The sequence below is a fragment of the Heteronotia binoei genome, chromosome 17 (genome assembly GCF_032191835.1).
Source record: "Heteronotia binoei isolate CCM8104 ecotype False Entrance Well chromosome 17, APGP_CSIRO_Hbin_v1, whole genome shotgun sequence".
Taxonomy (NCBI): domain Eukaryota; kingdom Metazoa; phylum Chordata; class Lepidosauria; order Squamata; family Gekkonidae; genus Heteronotia; species Heteronotia binoei.
This window is the reverse complement of record NC_083239.1, coordinates 1,713,969-1,737,804: the sequence shown is the minus strand read 5'-3', so window position 1 is coordinate 1,737,804 and position 23,836 is coordinate 1,713,969. Positions and strand designations below refer to the sequence as shown.

The following is a 23,836-nucleotide window of genomic DNA, read 5'->3' as shown; positions in this document are numbered from 1 at the left end:
TAACTTTTCTCAGTATTTTCTTGCTTCTTCCTTGGATTTCCCAGAAAACAATAAAGATAAGTAGTCCATTTCTGCTGCTTCCAATGTTTTCCTGATCAGTTCCTGTTTCGTAGGTAGTTCTTGAAGCTTCCATTTCTGAGCAAACAAAATCTTAGCTGCTGTATTAATATGTGCCATTAGATATCTTGTCTCTTTTGTATAGTCACTAGGGTATATATGCAGCAAAAACAGTTCTGGTTTAAATTGAATCTGCACCTTCAACATTTTCTGTAATAGTTCATGCAACATCTTCCAGTAGTCTTTTGCCATCTCACAGGTCCACCACATATGATAAAATGACCCAACCTGTACATTTCCAACATTTCTTAGACATATTAGGATACATTTTAGAAAGTTTTGGGGGAGTTACATACCATCTATAAAACATCTTATACAGAATTTCCTTAAAAGATACTGATTTGGTTAATTTGATATTAGATTTCCATAAGGACTCCCATTCATCTAATATAATACTACGCCTTATATTCTTAGCCCATTGCACCATACAGTCTTATACAATCTCCATCTGTAATAGGTAAGAGTATATTTTCGAGATCAGTTTTTCCTGAGGACCCAGGAAGATTTTATCAAACGGGTATTGATCAATATTGACCCTATTGTCTTACCTTTAGCATATCTGGACTCTATTTGCATTCTAAGCCACCAATTCATGTTAATGTTCTTACTCTCCAATTCTTCCTTGGTTTTCAATTGATTATCTTGTTCCAGTATTTCCTCGTATTTATAGCATTGATTTGGTTTTATAAAATTTGGTGGTGTAAATGCTTCAACAGGAGACACCCAAGACTTTTCCAAGAAAAGTCCAGATTTTCTTATGAGAAGAAAGTGAAATATTTGGGTATTTATGTCTCAAATAAATGTAGTACTCTAAAGGCAGATAATTATGACAAACTGCTTAAAGAGATCAAAAGAGATTTGGAAATATGGCAGGACTTGAATATATCACTAACGGGAAGAATAGCTTCGATAAAAATGAACATATTGCCAAGATTACTATTTTTATTTCAAACTATTCCAGTACTCTTAACAAATGCATTTTTTCAAGAGTTGAATAAGTTGGTATCTGTATATATCTGGCGGAAGAAAAGGCAATAATTAAACTAAAAGCATTTCAAGATTGTAAAACGAGAGCGGGTCTGAGCGTGCCAGATTGGCAACTGTATTATAAAGCTTCGATGCTGACCTTGCTGAGAGACTGGGTATTACTGCAAGACAGAAGACAGTTGTTTCTGGAGGGACATGAACTTAACCAGGGCTGGCACGTGTATTTGTGGTATCAAAAGACTAGAAGGACATTCTTACTTTAAAAACCACTGGCTACGGAAATCTCTACCATACATGGTTATGGTTAAAACTGAAAATTTATAAAAGAATTCCAAGATGCGTGTCTCTTGACCAACACAGATTAGTCAAGTCCAACCAGTGAAGTAGTAGTCCAAGAAGTAGTCCAAGTGATCAATGTATTCCAAAATCAAAAGTTTCTAATTTGTAATCCAAAACAAGAATGTCCAGTGTGTATGTCCTCTTCCCACAGGCCTTTATGTTCCAAAAAAGAATTTAAAAACCACACAGAGCCACAAAAAAACAACCACCAAAGAATGAAAATTAAAAAATAAAAGTCCTAATTATAATCCAACAGTACATTTAAAGTCATCCACATCTCTGTAATCCATTTAAAGGTTATATATTCCATCAAAAATTTTCTAATCCATTGGCAATAAGAAAAAATCAAAACCTGAGGTATCTGTAATCCAATAAAAGGTTATATATCCTGTCAATAATTTTGTAATCCACCAGAAGAGAGTAAGAGCAGGATCTTTAAAAACTTCACAGATATTCTTTCTGCAATCAGCAATATAGCTCCCTCTTGCAATCCAATATTCAAACCAAGCTCCTATGTCTATTTAAAATCAATAAAATAGTTCTCAGCTACTAAAAATCAGGATTTCCTTTTGAGTTTCCTTCTAGACTTTATTCCAAACTTCACCTCTGTTCAGATCCGCTACTAGACCACTACAGACCACTACATTTCAGTTAGTTCTTTTAACTGGTAATCTCCTACCAGTATGCTTTATAAATTGGGAGATTTTTCTTCTTTAGAGCTCAGTTCGATACACTCTCATTAAAAATTTGTTATTAGAGGCTTGTGTGAATCAATAATTTCTGGAACGCAAATTCTTTTAAAAGTTAAAAGCCTTTGCCCTATTGCAGTCTGTCTGAAGCCTTGAAGCATAAGGGGGGGTTCTTCCCTTGTGAGTTGGTTTCTGTCCCAACTTCAAGCTTCCAAACTTTAGCCAAAGAGAAAAAGGAACTTACAATCACTGTGTAAATCTTCCAATCCGCTTGAATCATGCAGAGTTCAGTTAAGAAGTAAAGAAGAAGTGCCAGTGTTCAACCCAAATGCCATTTAAAAATGGCGATTGGAGCAATGGAGCACCGCAACGTCAGCAGGTCCAGCAATCGGCTGCCACCAATATCCCAAGCCCGCAGCTGACAAGCTGCCTGCCTGCCAGGACCCTTCCCGAATCCTAGACTTGGGTCCCCCGACAAGAGGACCCCCCCCCCAGTTGCCCAATTAACTATCGGCCGTCAGGAGCAAACCTGCAGTTGGTCTTAAGAGTGGGTCGCCAAAACCAGAAGAGAATTATGTTTCAAATATAAAGGCAGAAATTATAATGTAAAGACAGTGAATGATGCAAAAGAAATGAGATAACTTTTCTCTTCACAGATTTTTAATCAAGAGTGTTCTTGTTACTAATGCATGCAACAGATTTTTTTCCAGTAAATACTAATGGCCTCAATGAATCTTGCAAGCATAGAAAATTATAAGTCAAAAAGAGAACAAGCAAGTATTATTTTTCCGCTAGAAACCCATATTATATGTTCAGGCTCTATTATTACAACTAAAGGTGGGGACTTTGTTGCATCTGGTATGCATAAAGTGTAGCAATATACATTTAAAAATTCAAATATTAAAATAACTGATTTTTTTTCTGACCCATAAGGTAGATATTTATTACTTAAGGGAATATTTTTAAAAAGAATTAGTTACTATTGGGAATGTAAATGCCTCAAATATAAAACAACCTACCTTCTTTAGGAAATTCCAAGAAACACCTCTTTTGCTGCTGGAGATGTTACCTTTAGAGGGGCCTTTAACCATGTCATGAATAATATATTAGACAGAAATAACACTAGCTCTTTATAAAGCATATTAAAACAACTCTTTCCCTGTCCAAGTTATGTGATACTGAGTGCATACACAATTCCAGAATTAAATCCGCCCCCCGCTGCTCACAATTTTTACTCATAGTTTCATATTCTTTTAATTTTACCCATTTAATCAAAATTTGTCAGTTACTTTTACATTGAGGCAATGCATTACGCCCCCATTACCTATGGGCTATAATTTCATTAGAAGGCACTTGGCTAGAAACAGGACTGTGTGACTGAACAGAAACTGGACAACAATCTTTGCACTTTCCACACTCCTTGCACTTTTTAAAATAACACCATCAGGAAAAGCACACAAAACTTGCAAAAAAACCTTCAAATGGTAGAAATAAGGAGTATGCAAAAAATGGTATTTTGGGTTTTGGGTATATTAGACTAAAAAAAAATGGTATTTCCCAATATTTCCAAATTCTAATACTGGTATGTTATTTGGATTCGGTAAATATTCAGAATTTGCATATCTCCCCCCCCCCCGCCCCCTGCAGCTTCATTATACCCTATGGGGAACCATTATAGTTAATGATCCTGATAGGGTATAATGGAGAATGGATCCAGGGATATCTGGGGCTTAAGGAAGGGTTCTGTTTTTTGAAGTAGAGGCAACAAATCTGCAGTATAGCTGCTCAACCCACCCACCCCCCTTTCAAAAAGAATGGACCAAGGGGTCTAATTCTATGGACTCCCAAAGAAGGTGCCCCCATTTTCCATTGTTTTCAATGGGAGGGAGTGTTTAAAAGGGCTCACAGTCCCTTTAAAAGCCTTCTCCTCCATATTTTTTGACCATTTGATCATCCTTTCACTGTTTCGTCCTCTAATTTTATTTGAGTTAGGTAATTATAAACCTTTTTGATCACTTTATCTTCTTTTGCGGATATTATTTTATCAAAATCAAAATTGTGTTTTGTAAAACCCAGAACTTTGTCTTTATTATATTTTGTAACAATCTGTGTTCTTACCCACCAATCTAATTTTATTCCTAGAGATTCCAGTTCTTCCTCCTTCTTTAATTTATCTTTCTCATCTAGTAAGTCTTGATATCTTATCACCTTTCCATAATTCCATAGTTGTGGCTGAATTGACGCTTCTTCTGGTGACAACCACCTCGGTGTTTTATTGTATATTTTCTTTTTGATATTTATCCATACATCAAAAAAGTGTTTTCTGAATAAAGCGATTTCTAAAATACTTTTGGGCTTTCACAACGTACCATAGATTTGCATGCCAACCAGCCCGCAAATCAAATCCCTCTAGAGCTAATATTCGCTTATTTTCTAGAATTATCCAGTCTTTTATCCACAGTATATGCTATATAATAGCTTTCCCAGTCCGGTATACCTAACCCGCCATTTTTTTATCTATTAAAATTTTCCACTTTACCCTTGGTCTCTTGCTTTGCCAAACAGAAGCTTTTATTAACTGATTTAATTTGATAAAAAAAGGTTTCCTAATAGCGAAATTGATCATCTGTAACAAAAACATCACTTTTGGAAGGATATTCATTTTTACCAATGCAATCCTGCCCATTAAAGATAACCTCAAATTACTCCATTTTTTTAGATCGCCTTCGATCTCTTTTAAAATAGGAACAAAATTGTCGTCATATATGTTGCTGCATCTGTTTGTCATTGTTATCCCCAAATATTTAACTTTCTTCTCTATTTTGAACTCCGTTCTTCTTTCTAAATCCTGCATTTCCCGTATTGTCATATTTTTAGTTATAATTCTCGATTTCTGCTTGTTTATTCTTAATCCCGCAACATTTCCATATTGATTTATTTCTTTTAATACCTCTTCTACCGACTCTAGTGGGCTTTGTAGAATCAAAACCATATCGTCGGCATACGTTAAAATCTTATATGTTTCACCCTTAACCCTCAAACCTCTAATTTTATTATTACTGAATTATTTAAAATCTCCAATGATAAAATAAATAATAACGGCGATAGAGGGCAACCTTGTCTAGTACCTTTACCTATCTTAATCTCCTCTGTCAAGTCGCCATTAATAATTATTCTGGCTACTTGGTCATAATAAATTGCTTGAATGTTTTTAATAAAGTCTTCTCCAAAATCCATCACACTTAAAACTTTAAACATAAATTCCCAACTTAAATTATCAAATGCTTTTTCTGCATCTAAAAAAAAAGCGCCACTTGTTTGTCTTTGTTTGTTTCATAATATTCTAATATATTAGAGAGAATACGAATATTAGTTCTCATATACCTCTTGGGCAGAAAGCCTGTTTGGTCTGGGTGAATGAGCATATTCAAAATTTTCTTTAACCTATTTGCCAAAATCATAGTATATATCTTGTAATCCACATTAAGTAGTGATATCGGTCGGTAATTCCTAATCTCATCCGATTCTTTCTCTGTTTTTGGAATAAGAACTACATTCGCCTGCTTCCATGAGTCTGGCACCTTAGCTAGCCGCCACACCTCATCAATTAAACCTTTAAACTGATTTATAATATAAACTTTAAAAACAATATAATATTCTGCCGGAATACCGTCTGGGCCGGCCGCTTTATTCTTCTTTAAATTAGCCCAAGCTTCTTCTAATTCAAACATCGTAACATGGCTGTTCAACAATGTTTTCTGTTCTTCCGTTAATTTTTGAGATACCTTATTGAGTAGATATTCTTCTTGTTCTGTCCTATTTATATCAGTCGCACTGTAGAGCTTCGTATAAAAGTCTTGTATAACAATTTTCATTTCCTCTAAAAGCGCTCTGGGAGTCCCATCTTTGTCTTTCAGTACCTTTATTGTTTTCCTTTCCCGTTCTTTCCTAACCTTATATGCTAGCCACTTTCCTGGTTTATTCGCACTCTCAAAAAAAATTTGTTTGGCCATTCATGTTTTTTTTCCCATTTCCTCCAAAAATAATAAATGAATCTTATGTTGCAAAACTCTAATTTCATTTTTAATTTCTTGAAGCGTTGGATTTTTCCTTGTCTTTCTTTTCGTTCTATTGATTCTGTCAGTTCTACTAAAACTCTATTTTCTTCGCGTCTCTTATGAGTATTAAAGTTTATAACTAAGCCTCTGAAAAAGGCTTTACTAGCATCCCAAACAATATTGCAAGGTGTCTCCTCCTGAACATTAGCTTGAAAAAAAAAACTTCATCCCCTCTTCTGCGTACTCAATAAATTTCTTATTTTCCTTTAGTTTAGGATTCATTCTCCAACCCGTTTTTTTCCTGCCTCCTCTCATGTATAACATAATAGGATTATGATCAGCTATTGTGCGCGGGAGAATTTCTACCTCTTCAACTGATTTCAACCATCCCAAGGATGTCCAAACCATATCAATACGGGACCAAGAGTTATGTCTATTTGAAAAAAACGTGAAGTCTCTTTTATTCGGATTTATTGTGCGCCACACGTCCACTAAAACATATTCATTCACCATTCTATAAAAATTCTCTGGGAGGATATTACTTCCCGTCGCCATATGTTTTTGATTATTTCTACCACTTCTGTCTAGTTTCGGGCAGTTTACCGTGTTAAAGTCTCCTATTACGCAGAGATTTTCATATTCATGTTTACTAACTTCTTTATATAAATCCTTATAATAAAGTCCTTGTTTGTCATTGGGTGCGTATATATTAACCAATAAAAATTTATGTTGTTCTTTTATTATTTCAATACCTTGAAATTTAGAACAATGGGATCTTTTTTGGAAAATAAACTATAAGATCATTAAACCAGTCAATTTTAGAGAAATTTTTTTTTAAACTCTTTCACAGATGGCATATTAATCTGGTGCAACTGAATAAAATTAACCCAACAATATCTCCCAAATATTGGAAGTGAGGATTAGTTCCAGGCACCTTCTTCCACATATGGTGGACGTGTAAAACATCAAAGAAATTTTGGGTAAAAATACATAGAATGTTAAAGGAGATACTAAACGCAGAATTGCAATTTAAACCTGAGATAGTTCTATTGTCCTTAGTTAGAAATGAAATTCCACAGGAGGATGAATACTTAACGGTATATACTCTTACAGCGGCAAGAATTGTATTTGCTAAATATTGGAGACAGGAGAGATGCCCGGAACAGGATGAAGTGGTGGAAAAGATCCTACAAGCCGCAGAGATGGATATTTTATCCAATCTCATGAAAGGGATGGCAAAAATAGAAGCTGAAAAACAATTGGGCAAAATTTTATGCTTGGTTAAAAACTAGATCATTGGGTTTAGAAAATTTAGACATAGGTGTGATGACTTAATAATGTACTGACTGTACTGATTGTATAATTTAGTTGTATATTTAAAGTTACTTAAAATTTGAGGATGTTTTCACAATTCAACCTCTTCTAGGGTGAACTGTAGGATAAGTTTTGTGGTTATGTTGATATTTTGAATTTTTTTTAAGTTAATAATTGTAAATAGTTGGAAACATAACTGAAATAATAGAAATTTAAACATGAAAAAAAAAGCCTTCTCCAAGCCACAACTCTGCGAGTGAACTCTAAAGGCATTTAAAGGGCTTGCAGTCCCTAAAAACACCTTCGCCAAGTGGCGAGTTCACCCGGGAGCTGCTTAAAGGCACTGTGAGCCCTTTAAACTCAACTATCCAAAAATCCTGAATATTTGTGGGATTTTCAGAGTTTGGCCCTTACAGAGAGCTGAAAAAATATCAAAACGTATACCCACCTGAAAGAATATCTAGAAAATGCAATAAGGTATTTGTCGGCGGGTTTTTTTTGTCTTGGATTTAGCCAAGTGCACACCCCTGGTAGAAAATGAAGAAAAAAGCTGGGGGGGAAAATTAGATTGGAAAGATCCTTTTCCCACACTGGTGGAGAGAGGACTGAGGAAGGAATGCTCTCCCTGCCTCTGTCACATTTCGGTTTGGGTGGGAAATGCTGGCATGTGCCGGAGGGGAGCGGGGAGCACTTGGAAAGCTTTTAGAAAGAGCCAGGAATCTACAAAAAATTCTCTGCGCCTGGTCTGCACACATTTGGTCTCATATGGGACGAGACTGCAAAGAAGCCATGCAACTTGAGACTCACAGATGAGAGACCAGAGTTCATTTCCTGAAAAGTGATACATGTGTTACACACACTGACCACTATTGTCAGCTTGTGATATGATTGAGGGGTGTCATCTCTCGCTTAAAGGTAAAAGCAAAAAATTCCAGTGGCTGTACCTGTAAGCCTAACTGGGTGGTGGAGTCTGTGCTTTGCATACAGGGAAGTTCAGGGTCACTTATCAGTCTGTCCAGCTAGATGGAATCTGCATAGCCTGGAGGGCAGGCGATGGTCATAACAGAGGGTGATGTGGTAGATTCCTGTGTTTAAATGAGTTCTCTGGAGCCCAGCTTTCTAAAGAAAGTCTTTATTGAGAAACCTTCCTCTGAAGCCCCTGAGCTAAAATGGGACACTGAGAGACGAGAACAACTCTAAATTACAACACTTTATTGCAGCATTGGCAAAGATCAGATTTCTGAAGCTGGTGAAGATCAGGTGGCATTTCTGATTGCGCGTGAGTGCGTGAGAGAAATGTTATAAGTGCATACAAGTCTCATTTACAATTCTACATGCAGAACTCAACAGTTGTAAAAACATTTTTTAAATAGCTAGAAAAAATCAGTAGCATACAGATGTGCTTGTTAACTGAATGTACTACAATCTACGTAGAAGCAATCAAAAATAATCCCTCCACAACTATACTAATAAACAAAATTGTCAGAAACTGACCGAGAAACCTCATTTCCCTTTAGAAAAATAAAAATTCTACTTGTTGCCAACTCCCCCCCCCCCCTTTTAAAATATATAGACAGAGGCTTCACAAAGCATGTAAGTCAACAGAACATTCAGTTCCACTTCACAGCATCTGTTTATCATGCTGACTGGCACATTTTGGTTTTCAACGATGCTTCCAATGACCGCCACTACACTCCTGTTCTTAGGCTGCTCTCAGGCTGTTCTAGGCAACTGGAGATCAGTGTTGTTGGCTTTTCCATCATCTTCACTGACCCCGAGGAACTCATGCCTGGTCCAGGGATCTTTCTGGTCCCCTCCCTTGCCTTCTTCCAAACTTCGCTCTCCTTCCGCCTGCTCAGAAAGCAGGATTTCTTCCTCTTAGACGTGTTTTCTTGTGGAACATCTGGAACTTTGGTTTTGCTTGCCTTACCTGTTGGGGTTTACTACATGATATTTACCTTTTGCTCCATCCCTTTTGTACTGCATACCTGGAGCTCCCCAAATGAATATTCTCCTGACACAACATGTTCAGTTCCAAAGAAATGCCACTCTTTATCAGTTCTGATTTCCACCCCCCACACACACACTTCAACCATTACAACTGTCTTTGTACTGCCATAATCCATTGTTCTTTGCTGTAACTGAACTGTTCACTTAGTAAAGTTAACCATCTCATTAATTTTCTTTCATTCTCATGAGAAGATTAACCCTCACACTGTGCCATAACAAAATGCTTTTTTTTTTTTTTTGGTACGCCATGACTAGAAGTGTCTGCTATTTCTGTTTTAGTGGAGGCTGGTGTGTATCTGTTCTATGGCCCCAGCTTGTCTCAGGCTTTTGATTCTGAACTCTCTAGACTGATGTGCTCAGATGTGTCCACTGCTCTCACGTAATTGCTGGAGAACTCCACTAATCCATAACATTGGAGATAGAGGACATAATGAAATGACACTTGCTTGCTGGATCAACGTCTCCTAAAAAAAGAGCAAAAAAGAGAACATGAATGGTGAACCAAGTTGCATAACTGTGCTGTGTACCAAATACAGTTAAGCTGCAGTACTGCAGTCCAAACTCTGCTCATGACCTGAGTTCGATCCCAGTGGAAGCTGGGTTCAGGTAGCCAGCTCAAGGTTGACTCAGCCTTCCATCCTTCCAAGGTCGATAAAATGAGTACCCAGCTCGCTGAGGGTAAAGTGTGGAAACCACCCCATAGAAAGTCTGCCATGATGTGACATCACCCCATGGGTCGGTAACGACTCAGTGCTTGCACAAGGGACTACCTTTATCTTTTTAAATTCTTAACTCTCTGCAGATGAGCATTTATAGCAGAGAACCCTCCTCCTTAGCAAGAAAGAATCTGCCAAGAATGAATCCTCTGAATCCTCTCAATCAATCAACTGTAGTTTAGTACGTGATGCAAGTCTGCAAAAACACACAATGACATTTGCTACCTTCCAGTTCTCAGGAACAGAGACAGGTTTCGATGAAAGATTACATATTTTTGTCAGGAGATCCACAAGTTCAACTTTGAGTTCTTTCAGAGCTCTTGGATGTATGCCATCTGATCCTGGTGACTTACCAGTTTTTAATTTGTCTACCTCTACTCTCGTCACCTCAATCTGACTCAGGTCCTTCAACACCCCTCCCAAAATTATCGGTTCTGGCGTGGGCAAACACTTCTCATCTTCCACAGTGAGGACGGAGGCAAAAAATGCATTCAGCTTCTCAGTCATTTCCTTATCCTCCTTCAGTAATCCTTTTACCCCTTGGTCATCCAAGGGTCCCACTGCCTCCCTTGCTGGTTTCCTGCTTCTAATGGAGTTGAAGAAATTTTTATTGTTGGTCTATGTTTTTTGAAATATGCTCCTCATAGTCCCTTTTTGCCTGCCTGATCACAGTCTTGCACTTGATTTGCCACAGCCTGTGTTCCCTTTTATTAACCTCACTTGGACTAGCTTTCCATCGCTTAAAGGAATCCTTCTTACCCTATACAGCTTCCATCACTTTGTTTGTTAACCATGCAGGCTTTTTTTATACCTATTTGTGCCTTTCCTAACTTGTGGTATATATTTTACCTGAGCTTCTAGGATTGTAGTTTTAAAAAGCCCTCCAAGCTTCCCCAAGGGTTTTGACTCTATCTTTCCTTTCAGTTTCCTCTTCACATGCCTCGTCATCTCAGAGAATTTGCCCCTTTTAAAGTTAAAAGTGGTTGTGTTGGTCTTTTGGAGCAACTCCCTATTTATACAAATGGTGAACTCAATAACATTATGGTCACTGCTCCCAAGCGGTGCAATGACTTTTACATCTCTCACCAAGTCTTGGGCATTACTTAGGACCAAATACAGGATCACCCCACCCCAGGTAGTTTCTGTGACCATCTGCTCCATAGCACAGTCATTGAGAGTGTCTAGAAACTCAATCTCTTTCTCCTGACCAAAACACATATTGACCCAATCAATCTGTGGGTAATTAAAATCACCTATTATGACACAGTTTTAACGTTGGCCGCTATCTTTAATTCTTTCACCATATTATAATCTATCTTTGGATCCGGTGGGTGATAACAAACTCCTATAGTTAAATTTCCTTTTGGGCCCACTATTTCGACCCAAAGCATTTCTAGAAAGGAATCTAATTCTCTGACCTTCTCAGTCTTACTGGACTGTATACCCTCTCTGACATACAGAGCCACCCCACCTCCAACCCTTCCCTCCCTATCCTTCTGATATACTTTATATCCAGGAATCACTGTGTCCCACTGATTCTCCTCATTCTACCAAGTTTCTGAATACCCACAATGTCTATATTTCCCCCCAACACTAAGCATTCCAACTCACCAATTTTACCTCAGACACTTCTAGCATTTGTATACAAACATCTATAATTCCCAAGGCAAATTAGGCCTACAACCTTCCTCCTGCTGCCTCAAGACTTTGGCAGACAGTCCACACTGTTAGTCACCATCTCAGTGGACAACTCTAATCCATTGTCCTGTAGAAAAGTAACAGCCAACCCTTCATCTCTTTGAAATGAAGAAGAAGAAGAAGAAGATGATGATGATGATATTGGATTTATATCCCGCCCTCCACTCCGAAGAGTCTCAGAGCGGCTCACAATCTCCTTTACCTTCCTCCCCCACAACAGACACCCTGTGAGGTGGGTGGGGCTGGAGAGGGCTCTCACAGCAGCTGCCCTTTCAAGGACAACCTCTGCCAGAGCTATGGCTGACCCAAGGCCATTCCAGCAGGTGCAAGTGGAGGAGTGGGGAATCAAACCCGGTTCTCCCAGATAAGAGTCCGCACACTTAACCACTACACCAAACTGGCTCTCATCTTGAACCAGAGACATTTCATCTCCTGTCAGCTTTTCCCCAAGATTCAGCTTAAAAACTGCTCTGCCACCTTTTTGATTTTAAGTGCCAGCAGCCTGGTTCCATCTGGGGACAAGCGGAGTCCGTCTCTTTTGTACAGCTCCCGCTTGTTCTAAAAAGCATCTCAGTGCCTAACAAACTTAAACCCTTCCTCCCTACACCATCATCTCATCCACGCATTGAGACTTCTAATTTGTGCATGTCTCTCCAGCCCTGCACATGGAACAGGTAGCACTTCTGAAAAGGCTACCTTGGAGGTCCTGGCCTTGAGTCTCCTGCCTAGCAGCCTAAATTTTTCCTCCAGGACCTCACGACAGCATTTCCCCACATCGTTGGTACCAACATGCATCATGACCACTGGCTCCTCCCCAGCACTATCAGCCTATCTACAGCACAGGTAATGTCCGCCACCTTTGCACCAGGCAGGCAAGTCACCATACAGTCAGTATGCGGTTTTGCCACCCAGCTATCTACTTGTCTAAGGATCGAATCATCAACTAACAAGACCCCCCTTCCCGCCCTGCCCAGGGATGGTTCCTTGGTGCAAAAGGATACCTGCTCACCATCTGAAGAAGAGGTCCCATCTGAGGGTGCATTCGCCTTATCCTCAGCATGGTGCCCTGTTCCCTCTCGACCCTCATGCTCCCTGGCAGTAACGGGGCTGCCATGTTCAGAGTGGGGCTCATCTAACAAGTCCCCGAGAGTCTTCTCTGAGTGCCTGTCTCTGCTTCTCCAGGTCAGCCACCTCGGCCTCAAGGATTCAAATTCATTCCCTGAGGACCAGGAGCTCCTTGCATCGAGCACACACCCAAGACTTCTGTCCAGCGAGCGGGTAGTCACACATGTGACACTCAGTACAAAACACTGGAAAGCCCCCATCCCCTTGATGGCATTCTACGTTCATAATAGCTTTATAAATACACCCCCCCTTTAAATTCTTTTGTATGTATGTGGCTCTCCTTCTGGAAAATCAACTTATCTTATTGGGAACACAAGGAAAATAGGGATCCTGGCTCCTGGGCCTTCCTGGGCTTCTTACAGAGTCCCCAGACCAAGAGCCCTTTAGTTCTCATGCTTTGGCTTGTGCCTCTGGCAAGGTGCAGCCTAATAAATGCAAAGATGGTGGGGCCCGCAATCTGCCCCAGGCAACACATACACTCCCAATCACCTACAATCAGCAACGATCACGTACAGTCCACTCAAAACAAACAAACAACAGTTCCCCAGTAACCACACAAACCTACAAACTCAGACTCTCAGCAACTTCCCCCAGCTGTTTAGAAAGCCAAACACTCACCCTTGCAGCAGCACACCTTTCCTGCTCTCTCTCAGAGCTCAACTGTGCCTCCTACCCATTCCCCACCTTTAATTCCAATAACAAGGGGGTCATAAGGCACACCTTCGCTGACTGGTGAACTCGGATTTTAATTCTGCAGTTTATCAGCTGCCAGCTAAACCTCCATATCTCCAAGCCTCCCTGCTCACATGCAGCACCAGACAATTACTCATGTTAAATGTGTATATCCCTCCTTCTCCCCCGACTAAGTCTTCAACTTCTGCTCGGTCTATTCCGAGGAACCACCTAGATCTTTTAATCACCGGGTATCCATCCTCTTCTCTCAAAATAGTGGGTGATATGAATGCTAGACCGGGCCCAGTCAATTATAGCTTTATGACCCACATGCAATGGGGTAGCGATGACATGATTCCTCTATCGTTCTTGGTCTACAGGACTTCTGAAGGTCTAGTCATCAACCAAGCAGGCTCCCATCTGGTTGACCTTTGTGCTAGCCATAATCTCAAGATTTTAAATAGTTCTATTCCTGGCGATAGCCCTGGAAACTTTACTTTTGTACTAGAGGCCCAAGTGTCGTGGACTACATTCTAGTCTCCATTGACCTAATCTCAAATTCCTCATCTAATACAATTCATTCGCCTTTGATCCCTGCCTTTGAATGGATTGTATACTATTTTAATTCACTTTCGTATCTGGCGTTGCCTGATCTTCCTGATGACTTGCAAATCCCAACTGAGGTGCCCATTTGACCTCTGGCCTCCAAAGAAGAAATCTCTGAACTCATTGCCTCTATGAAATTGGGCAAGGCCCCAGGCCCTGACGGTATTCCTGCCAACCTTAATAAAAAAACAACCCAGACTGAATTGTTAGTCTCCTTGCTTACTTTGGGCAACAAATTTGGGATATTACTGGACTCTTAGCTAACTTCCATAATTGTTCCAGTCTTTTAAAAAGGCAACCCAAAAATTCCCAACAATTACCGTCTGAGGTGGGATTTTCTTTTTATATATTTCATAAACACTTTTCGTACTCCCAGTTACCCAAACAACCTGTAGTTCTCAGAAGCCTAATACATGAGACCTCGTAGTTTTCAAAACCACAGATAAGCTTTATTTTACTCCAGTCTTCTTCTCAGGACAATGCTCTTAAAATATATATAGGAAAGCAAAACAGTTAGATAACATTATTACATCATGCTCACAGTTAGACTCAAATACATTCTTACACAGTTATAGTTAGAATCCAGTTAAACACTTTTCCAGTAGAGGTAGTTAAAACTTATTCTATTTCTTAATTAATCCATTGCTCTTATATAGTCTAATATCTGTTAAATTCTCTAAGAATTCCCAACGTCTCTCCTCTTTCTTAAATTCTATCAGCCCACATCTTTTGTTAGAGATTTCTAACTCTAATATTGACTTGACCTGCACAGAGATAGCCTCTTGGCTCTCTGATGCAGCAAGCAACTCATGAGAAAATTCTAGGGTTTATAAAGGCTTTTCCTGAGAAACTTTCTCACTTATCTCTAATCTTATTTCACTCCCAAGACCTTTTCTCACCAGCTGCACTCGCAGATGGTCTCTCACATTTGCCAATGTCCAGCTATCTTTACATCCGATGCTGGGATCAGCTGAGATCTGGTGAGAACCTACTCTTTATCTGATCCGTTCCCATCAGCTTAATCAAAACATCTTTTCAGCCAGAATCATTTTTAAGGCTAAAATTGTTCTCAGATAACTCTCTAGTACTGACCTACTTTCCTTCTAGGAGTTAGCTCTACAAACTTTGGCTTCCTGCAATTTCTAAATGCTATAAGCAATATAAGGGGGAAGTGTTTGTGAGTTTCCTGCATTGTGAAAGGGGTTGGACTAGATGACCCTAGAAGTCATTTCCAACTCTATGATTCTATGAAATGGTTTAAATCCCTCATGGACTATTTTCATAAGAGAACCAAACAAAATTTTTCTGCAACACCATCCTAAATGTGTACTTTCAGTATTAGGGAAATTATACTCCAAACACCTTTTGAACTGCCTCTCTGACTGGATGTCCAAAAACAATCTTCCAGGCAAAGAGCAAGTGGGCTTTCATCCAGAACATTCTACTCTTGACCACTCCCTCGGACTCGCTTTTTTGGCTGACAAATATTGTATGCACTTAAAAGACAAACTATATGCAGCCTTTATAGATCTATGGGGTTCACTTGACTCCATCAATAGATCTCTTTTATGGAATAAATTAGCTGACATGGGAATGGACCCACGATTGCTATTCTTGATTCGCAAAAACTATTCCAATAGTTGTCAGGTGCGTTTAAATTATAAAGGCCACTTGACTGAAAAGATCTCCATTACAAAAAGAGTAAAACAGGGGTGCCCCCTCGTGTCTACCCTTTTCAACTTATTTAAGTCTGATTTGCCATCATACGAAATCAGATTTGATGATCATGCGCCCAAGAAGGTCCCATGGGGGGGAAGATGGCTACTGGTACAAAGACGATAAACTTTACGTCCCCAAAAGTTTACGCAAGGATGTGCTGCAACAGTGCCATGATAACAAAACAGTGGGACATTCTGGCTACGTAAAGACATTGCACTTAGTCAACAGACAATTCTGGTGGCCGCATATGAAGAAAGACATTTCGGAATATGTAGCCTCATGCCCAGTTTGCTTTATGGCTAAGAGAAGGGGAGGGAAACCAACGAGGCTCCTGCAACCGCTAGAAACTGCAGGGCACCCCTGGTCAGTGATTTCCATAGATTTTATTGTAGAACTGCCTCCCTCCCAGGGGAGGACGGTAATACTAGTGGTGGTAGACACGTTCTCCAAACAAGCTCACTTTATACCCTGTACTAAGACAATTTTTCCATGGACTAGGGGGGAGGTGCTGGGGTTTCTGCCACCCCAGGCTTCCCCCCGCCTGCACCCTGTCCCTGCCCATGGGGGGGGGGGGTCTTTAAATAAGGAAGGAGACTGGGGCTGCTTTTGCCACCTCCCCGCTAGGCGGCCAGGCAGCAGAAGTGGCCAATCTGCCTACCCCTCCCAATTAAAGACCCCCGCCAATCGGCTGGTTGGCAGGGATCTATAACTGAGGGTAGGCGAAGGTTGTAGCAGTGCTGCCCCTTCTGCCCAGCTGGGATCTGGGTGAACAAAAGAAGCAGCCTTGCTCTGGCCTTGCTCTGAGGCTGCCTCTCCTACAAGGAGAGTCAGCCTCGGAGCAGGCCACACTTCCTCTTTCGTCTGTCCTGGTCCTGGGCAGGCAGAAAGGGCAGTAGGGCTGCTCTGCCTCACCCTGCAGCTTTGTAGCGAGGCTGTGCTGCCTCTTTCATTCAGGTCCCCGGCAGGTGGAAGGAGCGACAGGGCTGCTCTGCCAGGTCCAGGGTGGGTAAAAGGGGTGGTGTGGCACCTCTGTCTCATGGCCTGGTTGCTAACAGGTCATGGGCTGGTACCGGTCTGTGACCTGGAGGTTGAGGAGCCCTGGTTTAGAGGAGCAACAGTTACTGGACAAAGGGACCAATGCAAGAGACAGCACTAAAGTCAACAAAAGGAAGGAAGCACTATAACTGAGTATAGTGGCCTAGGCTGCGGGAACTGCGGGAACACGTGTGGCCTAGGCTGCGGGAACTGCACTGGCTGCCAATTGTATACCGGGTTCGTTACAAGGTGCTCGTTATCACCTATAAAGCCCTATATGGCCGAGGACCTGCCTACCTCAGGGACCACCTCTCCCCATATGTTCCCCAGAGAGCACTGCGTTCCAGCACACAAAATCTCTTGGAAATCCCTGGGCCTAAGGAGGCCAAACTTAAAACAACTAGGGAGCTGGCCTTCTCTATAAAAGCCCCCCAATGGTGGAATCAGCTGCCAGAGGAGGTGCGGGCCCTGCGGGACCTCAACCAGTTCCGTAGGGCCTGCAAAACTGCCCTCTTCCAAGAAGCCTTTAAGATGTAACCAGAATAAATATTACGCTGCCGGATAAATAGAGACTGTAGCACCACTGTATTGTTTTAACTTTTTAAAATTAGTTTATATTTGTATTTTTATTGTTGACTGATTTTATCTGTTATTGTGATATCATGATTTCGTATCATGTTCTGTAAGCCGCCCTGAGCCTGCTTTGGCGGGGAGGGTGGGGTATAAATAAAAATTTACCTACTTACTTACTACTATATGAATCAGAATGCCTCTAGTGCAGGGGTGTCGAACATGCAGTTTGAGGGCCGAATCAGGCCCCCAGAAGGCTCCTATCAGGCCCCTGAACAACTGGCTGTCATCTGCTTTCTTCTCCCTATATCTTGCTTCCGTCTGCATAACAGCTTGCTTTACAAGGCTTGCTCAATTGCACAGCAGAGCTACTGAGCCAAGCCTTCTATTGGCTGAGGCTCCCCCCCCCACCAGTCCCCTGGGGAAGGAAGGAAAGCGCCAGAACTTCATTTGCCCACTTCCCTGGATCCCGTGGGAGAAATACAAAGAAAGCATCTTTAAGACCAATGAGTGCTAACATTAAAAGCATGTTTTAAGTTTTACAAAAATATATATTTGTGTTTGTCTGTGTTCTTTATAACATTTATATCTCTGCTACCTAATCTTAAATAGGAACACACATGGGGCAGCCCGACATGGCTCAGCCCAACCCGACATGTCCCGGCCTGACAAGGTCTCATTTATGTCAGATCCAGCCCTCGAAACAAATGAGTTTGACATCCCTGCTCTAGTGCAAGCTTAGGCAGACAACCATTGGCTTTCTTAACTTCAATTACAGAAACGCTACTGTAGAAAAAAAGCAAGTAAAAATTGTCTCAGCTAGTCTGGAGAATAGCTTAAGTGACCTGACTATCAATTCTTGTACCTTTCCTCAGACAACGGCCTAAAGGACACTTTCAGCTAACCTAGTTAATTGGTTAGCATACGGTGTTGGCCAGTACCAGTTTTCCCTCTAAACTGAGTTAGCATGAGCTAGCTCACAGATTATTAACTTCCAGCTCGCATATTTTTTGTCTTAGCTCAGGAAGGATAACCGCAGAGCAGAATAACTTATGCAGGAGCTCACAACTTTAATGCCAGTAGCTCACAAGACTCTGCAGCTTAGAGGGAACATTGTACTTTTTTTCAGGAAGGGGAATCTTTGGGAAGACAAAGATGATATCTCTGCAAATCTTCCCTGCTATCAGACATGTGAGGGTTACTATTCCAAAAACAAACTATCCAATTTAGTCACTCCCTTTCTCTGGAGCCTTTGCTGGGGACAAGAATTAGAATGGACACTTTTTGTCCCATTTAAGCCACGTAAGTCCGGTTCTCACTGGGTGTTTTTGTCCATAGCTGGTAACTTATCAACTGTCCACACATGAAAGGATTACTTGGGTTCTCTTGGTTTAGCTGCTAATCTCCTACCCTCTTACTAGGCATGAAAAGAAAATCAGCGTTCTGCCTGATCTTTTGAGGCTCTCTGTTGAAAGTCTGTAAATTCCATGCTTCGGTTTAGCCCACTAAGCATCTATTTTCCTTTAAAGCCCTTTAAAGTTGATAGTTTAAAAACAATTTAAGGAATTTTCTACTTTTCTTCAAGCAGCCATTCACTGGATCAGCTTTAAATTGTTTTGGTGCTTGCTGTCTGTTTTAAGCTGTTGAGGCATTACTAGGGATCGATTGGAAACACTGCAAGGAGCCCTCAGGCAGAATCATTCATAGAAAGGGAGGAAATTCTGATTTTTCGGCATTAAATAAACAAATAGAAGGGCAGTGGTGACACAATATTTTAAAAGCATTTTAATACAGATTGGGGAAGGTCTTCACTGGAAAGTAGATAAAGAGCCTCTTCTAAGACCATTTTCCAGTATTAACAGTCCAGAGATCTTGCCAGGATTACCGTAGTCTACATATGGGAAGTACATTCAACTCTAGAAAAGCAGAATGTGCAGGTCTAGTTTCTCCCAGAGGTTCTTTGCCCCTATTCTTCTAAGCACAACTTCCCCCTCCCAGCGAAATCCATAAAAAACCAAAGAGCTTACACAGCAGTATTTAAGAAGTGCAACAATAACAAACGAAACATGCCCCCCAGCAAAAGTTCCTCAGCTGCTTAACATTGCCTTTTTCTTTCAAAAATAAAAAGTGATTAAGCTGTGGAATTCACTGCCAGAGAATGCAATGATGGCCACGGGAGTAAACAGCTTTAAAAGGGGGTTAGATAGATTCATGGAGAATAAGTCTATCAGTGGCCACTAGCCATGGTGACTGAGGCGAACCTCCACATTCAAAGGCACTAAGCCTCTGAATGCCAGAGCCAGGAGGCCACATCAAAAAAAGGCCTCAGTCTCTATGTCCTGTTCCACCCTCCCCCCCCCCCCGGCCCCATTTTTTATTGAGTATTAATTAGGGTTGCCAATCCCCAGGTGGGGGCAGGGGATCCCCCGGTTTGGAGGCCCTCCCCCCGCTTCAGGGTCGTCAGAAAGCGGGGGGAGGGGAGGGAAATGTCTGCTGGGAACTCTGTTATTCCCTATGGAGATTTATTCCCATAGAAAATCATGGAGAATTGATCTGCAAGTATCTGGGGGGGGGCTGTTTTGGGGGGTAGAGGCACCATATTTTCAGTATAGCATCTAGGGCCTCTCCCCAAAATACCCCCCAAGTTTCAAAAAGATTGAACCAGGGGGTCCAATTCTATGAGCCCCAAAAGAAGGTGGCCCTATCCTTCATTATTTCCTATGGAAGGAAGGAACTGAAAAGGTGTGCCGTCCCTTTAAATGTGATGGTCAGAACCCCTTTTGCAGTTCAATTATGCTTGTTACAGCCTTGGCTCCACCCTTAATGTCTCCTGGCTCCACCCCCATAGTCTCCTGGCTCTACCCCCAAAGTCCCCAGATATTTCTTGAATTGGACTTGGCAACCCTAGTATTAATAAGCATACAAATTAGTTGAAAGAAAAAAAAATCACAAAAAATTACACTTGGGAAAATAAACGTATACATAAACGTGCATTACAAACATAAACAAGTTGATCTATATATTTTTTTAAAAAAATACAGCATCTTAATAGTGTTAATAACTTCCAACATATTGCTATATCCTTCTTTAGATGCTAAATATTCTGCAACTGGAAACCAGACTGTCACAAATTTAGAATTAAATATATATCCTTGTTGGGTAAGATAATCTGAAATTTTGTCTAAAATACAAAATTCTAGAACTTTCTGAAGCCAATCCCCAATTGTGAGGTTTTCAGAGGCTTTCCAAAATTTTGCAATTATTGCCCTAGCTGCTGCACAATAAGTTGCTTCAGTGGGATAGAAGTCTAATAAATAAATACATATTTACTTGTATTTACTTAAATAAACAAATAAATGTTTAGTTATAAAAATAAATAAATAACATCATTTATTAAGTTGGTCATGGAATGTATACACGACACATGTTCAGGAGCAGAATTTTCATTTTAAAAGGAATATTAAAATGAGTAATATCATAGCTTTGTTTTACTATTAGTTTCCAAAACAATTTTACCACAGCACAATCCCACCAACACTGAGTAAAACTTCCTGTGACTTTACAGCCCTTCCAGCATAAAGGAGGCAATTTTTTGTGCATATAATGCAGTTTTTGTGGGTTAAGATACCATCATGTTAATATTTTATAATTGTGTCCTAACTCAGGGGTTCCCAACCCCCGGTCCGTGGACCAGAACTGGTCCGTGGCCTGTTAACAATTGGGCCGTGAGTTGTATAATTATTTCATTATATATTACAATGCAGTAGTAGTAGTAATAATAATAATAATAAGGCAATGACACTGGATTTATATCCTGCCCTCTGCTCCAAATCTCAGATCGGCTCACAATGTCCTTTGCCTTCCTCCCCCACAACAGACACCCTGTGAAGTGAGTGGGGCTGAGAAGCTCTCTCAGAAGCTGCCCTTTCAAGGGCAAGCTCTGTGAGAGCTATGGCTGACCCAAAGCCATTCCAGCAGCTGCAAGTGGAGGAGTTGGGAATTAAACCTGGTTCTCCCAGTTAAAGAGTCCGCACACTTAACTGCCACCGAACACTTTAGAAATAAAATGCACAATTGTATCATCCCGAAACCATCCCACCCCCCCTCCCCCACCCCTGGTCCATGGCAAAATTGTCTTCCACATAATTGGTCCCTGGAGCCAAAAAGGTTGGGGACTACTGTCCTAACTGAAATATTATGAATTCTAAATGTTGAAGATCTCCAAATTAGTTTCCATTGATCTGATGGTAGCCTCTATGTCCTGTTAACTGTCCGGAGGATCTGGTAGGCCACTGTGTGAAACAGGATGCTGGACTAGATGGACCAACTGTCTGATCCAGTAAGGATTTTCTTATGTTCAAATATGTTTTTTTTTTCCTCTTATGGGTATTGCACATGTCCCATTCATTCCTGGTGAGCTTCCTCTAGAAAACTATTCAACAGACCGTACCCTAAAAATGTTTAAGCTGTCATTAGTGATGCATTTTTAAGCACAGACATGGTGACTATGGCTCATGTTAGCGTTTCTTCTTGTTCTAGAATACAATTACCTTTAAGTGAAAGGGGCTTCCCCTAACTCCCACCAGCTTCTAATCACTAAACCCAAAAAACTCTGGAAAAGTAAGAATCTTGCACGTACTGCTCTGCCTCCAGAGCACAAAAGGTTCTCTTACCTCCCACCAGTTTTAAAGATTAGATCAGCATTAGGTGCTCCCTTGGGATGCTGATACCGGGGCCTCCGTTCTCGATTGGTGTTTGCTGGAGCTGGCCGCTGGGCGAGGGATTGCATCATCTCTGTAGGTTTTTTTTGTTAAGAGAAGGAGATTAAGAGGTGGATGGCAAATTACAAAATCAAAGGAAAGACGGAATATTCAAATGTCATAATTTCAAAGGGACAGCTGTGCAAGTCCGGGAGCACCGTGAAGTCTACCTAATTTATTCCAGCATAAGCTTTGAACGCAACTCATATCTTCAGATGCATGCAGAGGACATTCTTAGCACCTGCTTGGCACAAGCTCTCTCAGGACACCTTATACCAGAATAATTCGTTTCTGCTTTTGAGATGTCCCAGATTCCTGTTCAATTAAAATGCCATAGCTCTCAATCCTGAAAAGTGCAGTTCTGGGAAAGGATTAGATCCTTCAGCAAAGAAGTCATTAACATCCAGGTTACTGTGTGTGTGTGTGTGTTAAGCATTGTCAAGTTGCTGTAAGTCAGAAGCAACCTGGAAGTTGTTCCCCGTGTTCCCCAGTGTTCCCCGTATGAATGAATGGCCTCCAATACATCCTACTGTTAACAGTCTTGCTCAGTCCTTGCAAACGGAGAACCGTGGCTTCCTTGGTCGAGTCAATTCATCCCATGTTGCCTTCAACCTCTCCTAGCGTTGTTGTCATTTTCAGTGACTCTTGTCTTTCCATAATGCAACCAAAGTATGACTGCCTCAGTTTAGTCATTTTAGCTTCTAGGGAGTACTTCTAGGCTTGATTTGATCGAGAACCCACTACCAAAACATAAATCCCAGCCTCCAGCGGAACAAGCCACAGCTACAAAACTAGCTTCAATCTAACAATTAGCAATACTGGAAACACACACACATTCAGAATTTTTGATCTGCAACGTATTTCAGGATAAGTATTTCTTGTAGCTTGGGAAAGCGATCATTTGAATCAACAAAATTTATTCCCACAGTACATGCTGGAAGGTTTTCAGTTACAACTGTGTACAAGCCCATAGCTAGAACTTTTTAAGTTGGGGTGCTTTTAAATTCTTGGGGGGGGGGGGCACTGGTTCTCTGGCGTGCAAAGGCGGCACACATCCATGCAGCTTCCTGCAGGCAGCACCCCTGGAACAGCTGCAGGACCTCAGCTCTCCCCTGTGCCAGCCTCCCTTGGGAGGAGCCAGGACAGAAACTGCTGAGGCAGCCAGCACAGCTCTTGGCAGCTGGCCTGGCAACAGCAGGGGTGGCAGTATATCGGGCAGTGGCTGCACTCTCCTGGAGGGACCCCAAGGAGCCCAGCCGGAGCCCCTTTCCCCTCTGCTTGGCAGAATCCAACCCATCTGGCTGCCTCCAGGAGCCCTGGGTAGCTCAGCCTCCTTGACCTCTGCTCCTGAACCCGGAAGAAGTTCTCGGACATGGCGCCACTGCGTCCTCTGCCAAGGCGCTGCCAGCTCACACAGTGGC

General features: G+C 41.3%; 1 protein-coding gene across 4 annotated transcripts in view; it reads right to left on the bottom strand.

Annotated features, from left to right (window-relative positions):
• Positions 1–8,701: 8,701 nt before the first annotated feature.
• Positions 8,702–23,836, bottom strand: part of UPF2 (UPF2 regulator of nonsense mediated mRNA decay) — a 106,992-nt gene continuing 91,857 nt past the window's right edge. For 2 of the 4 annotated variants that reach the window (XM_060258258.1, XM_060258260.1), the window contains 2 exons: positions 22,329–22,449; positions 8,702–9,978 (listed from right to left, as the gene is read on the bottom strand). In XM_060258258.1, the coding sequence (XP_060114241.1) occupies positions 9,969–9,978; positions 22,329–22,449 (131 nt within the window). In that variant the 3' untranslated portion in view covers positions 8,702–9,968. Of the gene's footprint in view, positions 9,979–22,324; positions 22,450–23,836 lie in introns of those variants that run through there. The other 2 variants (XM_060258259.1, XM_060258261.1) reach the window with 1 other exon arrangement.